This window comes from Herpailurus yagouaroundi, unplaced genomic scaffold (genome assembly GCF_014898765.1).
Source record: "Herpailurus yagouaroundi ecotype Mexico unplaced genomic scaffold, PumYag 142, whole genome shotgun sequence".
NCBI lineage: Eukaryota > Metazoa > Chordata > Mammalia > Carnivora > Felidae > Herpailurus > Herpailurus yagouaroundi.
Genome location: NW_024412397.1, coordinates 50621228 through 50633407, shown reverse-complemented (window position 1 = coordinate 50633407; position 12180 = coordinate 50621228). Strand labels below are relative to the sequence as shown.

Genomic DNA, 12180 nt, shown 5'->3' with positions numbered 1-12180 from the left:
ACTTAGGAATATATTCGACAAAAGAAGTATAAAACTTAGAAATCATTGTTGAGTGAAAATAAAGACCTAAATAAAAAGAACAGCATCCTATGGTCATGAATTAGAAGGCATTAATATTTTTAAGATAGCAATGTACCTTAATGGATCTACAGATTCAGTGCATTCCCTATCAAAAGCCCAGATGGCTTCTTTGCAGAAATGAACAAGCTGGCCCTAAAATTCATACAATACAAAGCTCAAGTAATCAACACTCTGTGGCACTGGCATAGGGATAGACCTAGAAATCAATGCGATAGAATTGAGAGTCCAGAAGTAAACCCTCCTATTTGTGGTCAACTGAATTTTGGCCAGGATGCCAAGACTATTCAATAAAGAATCTTTTCAACAAATGGTGTGGGGCAACTGGATATCCATATGCAAAAGAATAAATTTGGACCCCTACCTCACAAAAAGTAACTCAAAATGTATCAAAGACTTAAATAAAAGAGCTAAAAGTATAAAAATTCTTAGAAGAAAACATGGACAAAAACCATGATTTTGAATTAAGCAATAATTTCTTATATATGACTCTGAAACCACAAACAATAAAAAAAATAAACTGAACACAATCAAAATTTAAACACTTGTGTTTCAAAGGACACCATCAACAAAGTGAAAAGGAAACCCTCAGAATGGGAGAAATTTTTTTATTTTTTTAAGTTTTTATTCAAATTCTAGTTAGTTAATGCAGTGTAATACTAGTTTCATGTGTACAATATAGTGATTCAACACTTTCATATATCACCCGGTGCGTATCATGACAAGTGCAGTCCTAAAGATCCCCATCACCTATTTAACCCATCCCTCCCCACCTGCCTCTCTCTGGTAACCATCAGTTTGTTGTCTACAGTTAAGAGTCTGTTTCTTGGTTGTCTCTCTGCATCTTTTTCTTCCCCTTTGCTCATTTGTTTTGTTTCTTAAATTCCACATATGAGTGAAATGATATGGTATTTGTCTCTCTCTGACTGACTTATTTCACTCAGTGTAATACTCTCTAGGTCTATCCATGTTGTTGCAAATGGCAAGACTTCATTCCATTTATAGCTGAGTGATATTCCATTGTGTGTATATGCCACAGCTTTATCCATTCATCAATCAATGGGCACTTCAGCTGCATTTATAATTTTCTTCTATTGTAATGCTGTATAAACAATGGGGTGCATGTATCCCTTTGAATTAGTATTTTTGTATTCTTTGGGTAAATACCTAATAGGGCAATTGCTGGGTCATACGGTAGTTCAGTTTTGTAAAAAATATAATTTATTGTCAAATTGGTTTCCATACAAAACCCAGTGCTCATCCCAACAAGTGCTCTCCTCCATGCCCATCACCCACTTTCCCTTCTCCCCCACTCCCCAATCCTCAGTTTGTTCTCAGTCCTTAAGAGTCTCTTATGGTTTGCCTCCCTCCCTCTCTGTAACATTTTTTTCTCCTTCCCCTCCCCCATGGTCTTCTGTTAAGTTTCTCAAGATCCACATTTAAGTGAAAACATATGGTATCTGTCTTTCTCTGCCTGACTTATTTCACTTAGCATAATACCCTCCAGTTCCATCCACATTGCTGCAAATGGCCGGATTTCATTCTTTCTCATTACCAAGTAGTATTGCATTGTATATATAAACCACATCTTCTTTATTCATTCATCAGTTGATGGACGTTTGGGCTCTCTCCATAGTTTGCCTATTGTTGATAATGCTGCTATAAACACTGAGGTGCATGCACCTCATCGATTCTGTATTTTGTATCCTTTGGGTAAATATCGAATAGTGCAATTGCTGGATTGTAGGGTAGTTTTTAGTTTTTTGAGGAACTTCTATACTGTCCTCCAGAGTGGCTGCAGTTTGCATTCCAACCAACAGTGCCAGAGGGTTCCCCTTTCTCTGTGTCCTCACCACCACCTATTGTTTTCTTGTGTTGTTAATTTTAGCCATTCTGATAGAAGTGAGGTGGTATCTCATCATGGTTTTGATTTGTATTTCCCGGATGATGAATAATGTTGAGCATCTTTTCATGTGTCTGTTAGCCATCTAGATGTCTTCTTTGGAAAAGTGTCTATTCATGTCTTCTGCCCATTTCTTAACTGGGTTATTTGTTTTTTGGGGGTGTTGAGTTTGCTAAGTTCTTTATAGATTTAAGATATTAACCCTTTATCAGATATATCATGTGCACATATCTTCTTCCATTCCATAGGCTACCATTTAGTTTCATTGATTATTTCTTTCACTGTGCAGAAGATTTTATCTTGATAAAGTCCTAGTAGTTCATATTTGCTTTTGTTTCTGCTGCCTTTGGCAACATGTCTAGTAACATGTTGCTCTAGCCAAGGTCACAGAAGTTTCTGCTTGTGTTCTAGGATTTTGGTGGCTTCCTGTTTCACATTTAGGTCTTTAATCCATTTTGAATTTATTTTTGTGTATGGTGTAAGAAAGTTGCCCGGTTTCATTCTTCTGCATGGCACTGTACAGTTTTCCTAACACCATTTGCTGAAGAGACTGTCTTTTTTCCATTGGATATTTTTTCCTGCTTTGTCAAAGATTAGTTGACCCTATAGTTGTGGGTCCATTTCTGGGTTTTCTATTTTGTTCCATTGATCTATGTGTCTGTTTTTTGGCAGTACCATACTATCTTGATGACTACAGCTTTATAATATAGCTTGAAAGCTGGAATCGTGATGCCTCCAGTTTTATTTTTCTTTTTCAGGATTGCTTTGGCTATTAGGGGTCTTTTGTGGTTCCATGGAAAATTCCATACAATTTTAGGATTGTTTTTTCTACCTTTGTGAAAAATGCTGGTGGTATTTTGATAGGGATTGCATAAGACATTTTAACAATGTTTCTTCTTCCAGTCCTTGGCATGGAATGTTTTCCATTTCTTTTTGGCTTCTTCAATTACTTTCATAAGTGTTCTATAGTTTTCAGCATATAGACCTTTTACCTCTTTGGTTAGGTTTATTCCTCGATGCCATATTTTTTTTGGTGCAATTGCAAATGGAGTAGATTCCTTGATTTATTTTTCTGCTGCTTTGTTATTGGTGTATAGAAAATGCAACTGATTTTTGCATTGATTTTATATCCTGTGACTTTGCTGAATTCATGTATTAGTTCTATCAGTTTTTTGGTGGATTCTTTTAGGTTTTCTACATACAGTATCACATTGTCTGCAAACAAGTTTGACTTATTCCTTGCTGATCTGTATGCCCTTTATTTCTTTTTGTTGTCTGAATGCTGAGGCTAAGCCTTCCAATACTATGTTAAGTAGTAATGGTGAGAGTGGACATTCTTGTCTTCTTCCTGACCTTAGGGGAGAAAGGCTCTCAGTTTTTCCCCATTGAGGATGATACTAGCTGTGGGTCTTTCATATATGGCCTTTATGATGTTGAGGTATGTTCCATCTATCCCTACTTTGTTGAGGGTTTTTATTAAGAATGGATGCTGTATTTTGTCAAATGCTTTTTCTGCATCTATTGACAGGATCATATGGTTATTATCCTTCCTTTTATTCATGCGGTATACCACATTGATTGATTTGTGAATATTGAACCATCCTTGTAACCAAAAATAAATCCTACTTGATCGTGATGAATAATTCTTTTAATGTACTGTTGATTTTGATTTGCTGATACCTTATTGAGAATTTTTGCATCCATGTTCTTGAAAGATATTGGCATGTAATTCTTTTTAGTGGGGTCTTTGGTTTTGGAATCAAGGTAATACTGGCTTCATAGAATGAGTTTGGAAGTTTTCCTTCTGTTTCTATTTTTTGGAATAGTTTGAGAAGAATAGGTATTAACTCTTCTTTAAATGTCTGGTAGAATCCTCTGGGAAGCCATCTGGCCCAAGACTCTTGTTTGTTGGAAGATTTTTGATTACTTATTTAATTTCTTTGCTGGTTATAGGTTGGCATAGCCACTTTAGAAACAGTCTAGCCTTTCTTCAATTAGTTAAACAAAGAATAACCATGTAATACAGCAATTCCACTCCTAGATATGAAATGAGAGAGAAGTGAAAACATATGTCCACATATAAACCTATACACAGAAGTTTATAGCAGTATTATTGACAATAGCCCAAAAGTGGAAAGAGTCCAAATGTCCATAATGTCCATGGTGAATGGAAATGTAAAATGTGATAATCCATACAATGGGATATTATTCAGTAATAAAAAGAAATAAAGTATTGATGCATGCTACATGGATTAAACTTGAAAACATTACTCCAAATGAAAGAGGACAGTCACACAAGATCATATATTGTTATGATTCCATTAGTATTAAATGTTCAGAATAAGCAAATCTATTGAGAAAATAGGTTGGTGATTGCCAAAGGGCTGGGGGGCTCAAGGGGGAATTGAGGGGTGATAGTTATAGGGTACGAGCTTTCATTTGGCAGTCATGAAATGTTCTAAAATTGATTGTAGTGATTGTTGTACAAGTCTGCGAATATACAAAATCTATTGAAATGTACATCATAAATGAGTGAATTGTATATGAACTATATCTTAGTAAATTTGCTTAAAAATAGTAGGGAGTTCACATATACCCTTCACCACCTTCACTTAAAGTTGACAACTTCTATAACTACAGTACAGTTATCAGAAGAGAAAATCAATCCTGGAACAATACTCTTAACTAAAGACCTCATCAGTTTTCCCTTAATGTCATTTTTCTCCTTCAGGATCTAATCCAGGATCCCACGTTGCATGCAGTTATTGTGTCCTCTTAGTCTCCTGCAAATGGACACTTCTTTACTCTTTCATTGCTTTGCATGACCTTAACACTTTTGGCAAATACTATCCAGTTGTTTTGTATAAAATCTTCCAATCTGGGAATGTCTGATGTTCTCTCACAATTAGATTGAGGATACGTGTATTTGTCAAAAAGACCACAAAAATAGTATTATGTCCTTCTCAGGGCATGATATTGGGGAGAACTTGATGTCGATATGTCCAATAGGTGATGTTAACCTTGGTCATTTAATTAAGGTGGTGTCTGCCAGGTTTCTCCACTATAAAATTACCGTGTAGCTCTTGGTAGTTGATAAAAAAATATTGGGAGAATACTCTGGCGTTTTGCTAATATGCCTTCAATCATGAATTTTAGCAGCCATCAGTGGATTCCTACATGCAGCTTATTGTGGTATTTGCATAATGATGATTTTGCATTTCTACCATTTTTCCTACACTTATTAGTGGGATTTATTTATTGAGTCCTTTTGTAAGGAGCTCTTCCTCAAATTTTATTTAAAGCAGCAAGGATTTGTGAACATTTATTTTATTCTATGGGTCATTTCCAACACTATCATTATTTATTTTGGTCCCAAGTTTTCTAGCTTTGGTCACTGGGAACCCTATTGGCTAGGCACTTGTGTCTTTTTTTTTTTTTTTTAATTTTTTTTTCAACATTTATTTATTTTTGGGACAGAGAGAGACAGAGCATGAACGGGGGAGGGGCAGAGAGAGAGGGAGACACAGAATCGGAAACAGGCTCCAGGCTCTGAGCCATCAGCCCAGAGCCTGACGCGGGGCTCGAACTCCCGGACCGCGAGATCGTGACCTGGCTGAAGTCGGACGCTTAACCGACTGCGCCACCCAGGCGCCCCTTTTTGTCTTTTTTTAAAGACTATGTTTTTAAACAGGTTTAGGTTCACAGCCAAATTGAAGGGAAGGTACAGAGATTTCCCATACTCCTAGCCCCCACATATGCAAGGCATCTCCCATTATCAACATTCCCCATCAGAGTGTCTTTTTGTTATAATTAATGTGGCTTTATTGCTAGTGTTCATTTAATATGTTATGATCCCTTTTTGTATACTTATTTTTTGGAACCACAGATCTTCCAAAGTTATTTTTAATTTCCTTGCCCCAAACCTTAAGTTAAACTCTTCTCCGAGGATCTCTCTGATGCCTCTTATTGAAGAATGCTATTTAGAAAGCAAAATCCAGGCTAAGTGTGCTTATTGTTACTGGGGTGTCATTGTCCCTGGACTTACTCAGCAGACAGAGGTAGGAAATGTATGTTTATTAGCCTATGTGCGTGTGCACACACACACACACACACACACACACACACACACACACTTCTTTATTTCTGTGTCTACCTATATATCTATATTTTAAAATATGTTTGTACTGAAATATGGACACCACAGGGTTCATTTTAGTCTTTCCTCTTTCTTTATTTGTAACTTCTTTCTCTGATGGGGTAAACCTAGTTCTCATTATCTACAATATATTCACTTCTTTGATTTTTTTTCTAGCAGTTATACAATTGCTAACCCACACTCCTGTGAGAAACAGATTTGCTAACTAAAGTTTTTGAGTCTTTAGTATTGTAGTATCCAGCCAAAACACTGATTTGCTTTACTTATGTTTGTTCTTTTCATCCTCATTCCCTTCAGTGTAGTTATGTTAGGTTTCATTTGTAACTGTTTGGGTTCCATTTTGCCTATCTCTGCACCCCCTGCCCTTATCCTTGGTTGATTTTGTTTATTGCTATGGTTCTAAGAGCCAAAACTATACAAAATGGTATATTCAGAGAAGCGTCTGTCCCTCCTGATACCTATGCTGTTCCCATTCTCCTTTCTGCCTCTTTTCCACTTACTCACCTATAAGAAATCAATCTCTTTAGTTTCTGGTCTATCCTCTGCATTTCTTTTGCAGAAAGGAGGAGATACATGTGATTTTCTTCCATCAACTTCTTTCTTACACTTATATTGTTTTAAAATTTTTAACTAATTTGATATTATTCCATTTCATTATGGTTTTAATTTGTATTTTTCTTATCACTAATGAAGTTGAATATCTTTTCATATTTTGAATAGCCTCTGCATTTTTTCTTTTAGGAAGTATTTATTAAATATTTTTGCTCATTTTCTCTTGGGTGTGTAGGAGTAATGTATGTATTCTGAATACAAATTCTTCATTAGTAATACTTGTTATGGATTTAGGAGTCTTGTCATTTTATTTGTAATGTTTTTGATGAAGAGAAGTTCTTAAGTTTAATTTGTCTATCCTCTGGGGTTTGTGCTTAAGAAGTCCTCTATGAGTTCATACAGTTTTCTCTATGTTGTCATTTAAAAGTTTCAGAGTTCAGGGGCGCCTGGGTGGCTTAGTCAGTTAAGCGTCTGACTTCAGCTCAGGTCACCATCTCGCAGTTGTGAGTTTGATCCCCCCCATCAGGCTCTGTGCTGACAGCTCAGAGCCTGGAGCCTGCTTCAGATTCTGTGTCTCCTCTCTCTGCCTCTCCACCTCTCACATTCTGTCTCTCTCTAAAATAAACATTAAAAAAATTTTTTTTAAGTTTTAGAATTTTGTCTTTTACATTTAAGTTTTTAATCCACTTGACCTTTTTTTTTTTTTTTTTGCATATTAGGTAAGGTAAGATTCAATATAATTTCTTGGTTCTTCACCAATTATTAAAGATCCCATGCTTTTACCACTGATCTGCAATGCAAATTTTATTATGAAGCAAGTTTCCATATGTATGGGGGTCTCTTTCTGGGGTCTATCCCTGTGCCAAAACCACTTTGTCTTATTAATACAGCTCTATAATTCTTAGTCTCTGGGAAGTGAAATCTCTCCCACCTTTTCTACTTTAGGACTGTCTTGATTCTGCCATATACATTTTTAAAATAATTTTTCAAGGTGAAAAAAACTGTTAGAATTTTTATTGGAATTACTTTGTATCTCTAGATAAATTTGAGAATTTATTTGTAACTATATTTTATGATATAGCTCTATTTAGGTCTTCTTTAATGTCATTAATAGTTTCATCACTTTCTTCATAAAGATCTTATATACCTTTTATAAGACCTATTTCTAGATACTTAATATTTTTTATGTTATTGTAAATGTTTTTAAAAATATATATATTTCTTAACTGTTTGCAGCTAGTGTATAGAAATGCAACTAATTTTTATGAAGTGATTCTGACTCCATCACTTTAATCAAATTCTTATTAATTTATTTATCTGTGGATTATTTTGTGTTTTCTACACAGACATATTATTAGTAAATAATGATAGTTTTGTTTCTTATTTTATAGTTACAAGTGAAAAATATCAGAATATACAATCGCAAAATTCTAGGTAGCACAGTATGCATAGGAAAAGACACAGGAAGGAATGCAAAGAAATGTTCACAGCTTATTTTGAGTTAAAGAATTATGGATAAATTTTTCTTTTTAATATATCTCTATACTTTCCAGTTTTTCCAAGATGACTATCTATCACTTTCATAACCAGGAAAGAAACAAAACTTAAAAATAAAAGCAAGTCTAAAACAAACTTTAAAGGTAAGGATTCCTTACTAAAAATGCCCAGTTAGAAATTAAAAACTCAAGTACCTCTGATGTGCCTGCTCCCCACCAAGATTCACCACTGCAGAGCCAGATGGTTGTATAGTTATGAACTAATACATGTGTTATATCTAAGAGAATCTCTTAGATTCATGGAACTTTGTCTTTACATTAGGGCATGTATGAAATTGACCTGTCAAAGGTCTTTATTCATTTGTTTTGAAGTATAGTCAATTCTTAATTATCCATAAGGAATATTTTTATTCTTTATGAATTATTTATGACCTTTTCATATTGAGTTACTATTAACTTGCACTGCTTATTTCCTAGGGATAAACTTAGGAAATGCAAACTAATTTTCAACTGGCACTCCTCTCCCTATTATACAGATAAAATAACAGAAACCCCCCAGAAATTAAGTAGGTTTTCTCTCTATTTTTCTGTTCACCTCCTCCATCCCATGGTACTTGTCTCCCATCATGACACCTGTCAAAATTATCTGTCCTCTCCATCATAAACTCCATAAGGTTAAGATCTTTGTCTTATTCTTCTGTGTATCCCTACACCTAGCACAATACCTGATATAGTTCCTGATACATAGTGGATTCTCAATAAATCACTATGGAATGTTGAATGAATTTTGCAAGCAATCCACTTTCAAAAAAAATCAGAATACTCACCACATTAAATATTTGACTGATTGCTTTTGGATATAGTTCACAATAACATTTGGCTTCATGTGGGTGGAAATTGAAATCAATGTCTGGGTAAAGACTTCTCATGAAAAATATTTAAAAACAAAATGAACTTTCTGCTCACCTCATCTTGTGTGATGAATTTTTCATATGGTAAAACATTTTTCCTATTTTCTCTTATACCATTTAGAGCTATTACTATTACAGCATCTAGATGCTAATTGTATGTAATTGTTAATTGAGCTGATTCTATCTGAAAAGAAAAGCTAGATAAACAAAAGTAAGTCCTCATAATTTATAAAAGTCTTTTAATTTAACTTGTTTCTTTTTAATTTTGATTTTTTTTTTTCACATAGTTGTGGCTGGTGGGTGTGGCTGACATTGGATGCTAAATATATATTCTCTAGCTCTTGGAGCCCAGGCTGGTCCTCAAGGGCCCTGTGGCTTATCTAACCCCTAAATCAGTCTTCTGGTTCCTTCTCCTTGTTGGAGGACCGACCATGGGCTTGGGTCACAAGGCTCTCTCATCTCAGGGGGCTTAAGCCCTCCCACCATGCAGCTAAGTGTCTGGAGGTGGGGGTTGCCTTTGGTTTGGGGGGCTTTCTCCCAGATTTATTGAGAAATAATTGCCATATAACATTGTGTAAGTTTAAGGTATACAGTGCACACCTTGATAATTTGATACCTGTATATATTGTGAAATGTGTATCACAATCAGGTTAGTTAACACATCCTTCACCTCACATAATTTTCATTTTCATTTTCATTTTCAAAGAGGATTGGTTGTTTTAATTGATTATCCCAATAACACCTTCATGTGCCTCAAACTATTTAGATGTTTGAATGTGGAAGTAATTATATTATAGACAGATAGAATGATACAGTACTGAAGTTTCTATTTCTAACATTTTGAGAATATAGTAATTTTGGGTAATTCAGTTCATTTTATAAATTTGTTATGTAATCCAACATTCATGGAAGACTGCCCATACTCAGATACTGTGCAAAACTGTCACTATATAAAATGAGTAAAATACTACCTAAAAGAGCCCACAGTGTAGTTGTGGTATATTTGGACATCTTATGTTATTATCCTTTTTTAATATTATGTTTTGTTGCTAAGTTTGGGATAAAGAAGGTTATGCGAATATATTAATTTGGCTAAGAGCTGTAGCTCTAAGTGACCTATAGTAGCTATTAGCAGCAGCACTTCACTATAAATAGGATTTAATTAGACGCCTCATACATTCGACTGCTTCTACTTAATGTATCAGATCATTGCATGTTGTCCTTTGTGTGACATGTAGGAGTGGGCTAAGGTGTTCTAAAGAAGAGAGAATCTGATATTTCCTCATCAAAATTGTGGTGGGGAGTATGCAAAATGAAAAAATATCTGCTCTGTAAATTTCTATGTACAGCCACTACTCAGTATATCAGTTGACATTGAACTTTAGTTTATCTCATTTATATATATGTATGTGAAAAGGTAAACTCTTTTTTTCTTCTTGGCAGGTGTCCTTGTAGACTTGGGTCTGGAGGAAAATGGGACAGCTTATCAAAGAGCAGAGAAATATGTTGTTCGTCTAGACAATGAGATTCAAACCAAGTTTGAAGTTTTTATGAGAAGGGTAAAACAGAACCCGTACACACTGTTTGTGCTAGTTCATGACAACTCCCATGTGGAACTAACGAGGTGATTGCTTCAGAGTGAGCAAATATAGTGTTTCTTCTAGCACAGCAATGGTTTTGTCAAAAATTCCTGAAAAGCCCAGAGACCCTAACACTTGGCATCTTCTTATTGGTAACTTATTCCTACTCTTTCCCTGCTCTTTCAACTTTCCCTACCAATTTAGTGTTGACTTCATTTTAACTATACTATGAGTGAATTTATAAATCCCCATTAAGGGGCACCTGGGTAGCTCAGTCAATTGAGCAACTGACTTCAGCTCAGGTCATGATCTCACTGTTTGTGAGTTCAAGCCCCACATCAGGCTCTATGCTGACAGCTCAGAGCCCACTTTGGATTCTCTGTGCCCCTCCCCCACTTGTTCTCTCTCTCTCTCTCTCTCTCTCTCTCTCTCTCTCTCAAAAGTAAATAAACATTTTAAAAATCCCTGTTAAAAAGCTGTCTTCAGGGCATTGTGGAACTCAGCGGCCTCAGAGAAAGGGCAGCAGCAGGGAGAGTGAAGTTAATGAGCTCCAAGAAGAGCCATATGCTTTCCTTTCCCTGTCCTTCCTCCCCAGTTCTTTACCATTTTTCCTCCTTCCTCTTCTCTTTGTTTCTCCTCTTCCATGCCTTTCTCTCTATCCACATAACTTTAAGCAGTAAAGATGCCACTTAAAGATTTCAGAACAGGGTGCCTGGCTGGCTCAGTCAGAGGAGCATAAGACTCTTGATCTTAGGGTTGTGAGTTTGAGCCCCACGTTGGGTGTAGAGACTACTAAATAAATAAATAAATAAATAAGCTTAAAAAAATAATTTAGAAATCTGAGCATATCTGAAACATTCCCCAATTTACCGGTTTAAACAGAGAATATCCTATTTCTTTTTTTTTTTAATTTTTTTTTAATGTTTATTTATTTTTGAGACAGAGAGAGACAGAGCATGAATGGGGGAGGGTCAGAGAGAGAGGGAGACACAGAATCTGAAACAGGCTCCAGGCTCTGAGCCGTCAGCACAGAGCCTGATGCAGGGCTTGAACTCACGGACCGCGAGATCATGACCTGAGCCGAAGTCAGACGCTTAACCGACTGAGCCACCCAGGCGCCCCGAGAATATCCTATTTCTTAGGTGGGCTTACAGTGAAAGAAGAGTAAATGGGGCATGATGGTGCCAGTTTGGCTCCCTGACCAAATTACAGTAATTATCTGTTAAGGGATGTCTTTGATCCTATGGGTTTAAAAGGCAATTTCAAGCATCATCAAGTGTTTATAGATTTTCCTTTCTTCAGAACACACTGAGGTTGAGAATATGAAAGATTTGTAGTATGTTGTAGAAATATCAGAATTGCAAAAGCACTTGTTCAAAAGCCAGAATGTATTTGGCACTCCACAATCTGAACTCTAGAGCCATATGTAGGTATAAATAAGATGTTAGTTTTAGAAGAAAGAAAGAAAGAAAGAAAGAAAGAAAGAAAGAAAGAAAGAAAGAAA

General features: G+C 35.7%; 1 protein-coding gene across 6 annotated transcripts in view; it reads left to right on the top strand.

Annotated features, from left to right (window-relative positions):
• The window catches only part of GREB1L (GREB1 like retinoic acid receptor coactivator), a 283415-nt gene that overhangs the window by 219370 nt on the left and 51865 nt on the right, over positions 1–12180 (top strand). For all 6 annotated transcript variants that reach the window (XM_040479257.1, XM_040479256.1, XM_040479255.1 and 3 more), the window contains one exon: positions 10540–10720. In XM_040479257.1, coding sequence (XP_040335191.1) covers positions 10540–10720 — 181 coding nt within the window. The remainder of the gene's footprint in view (positions 1–10539; positions 10721–12180) is intronic.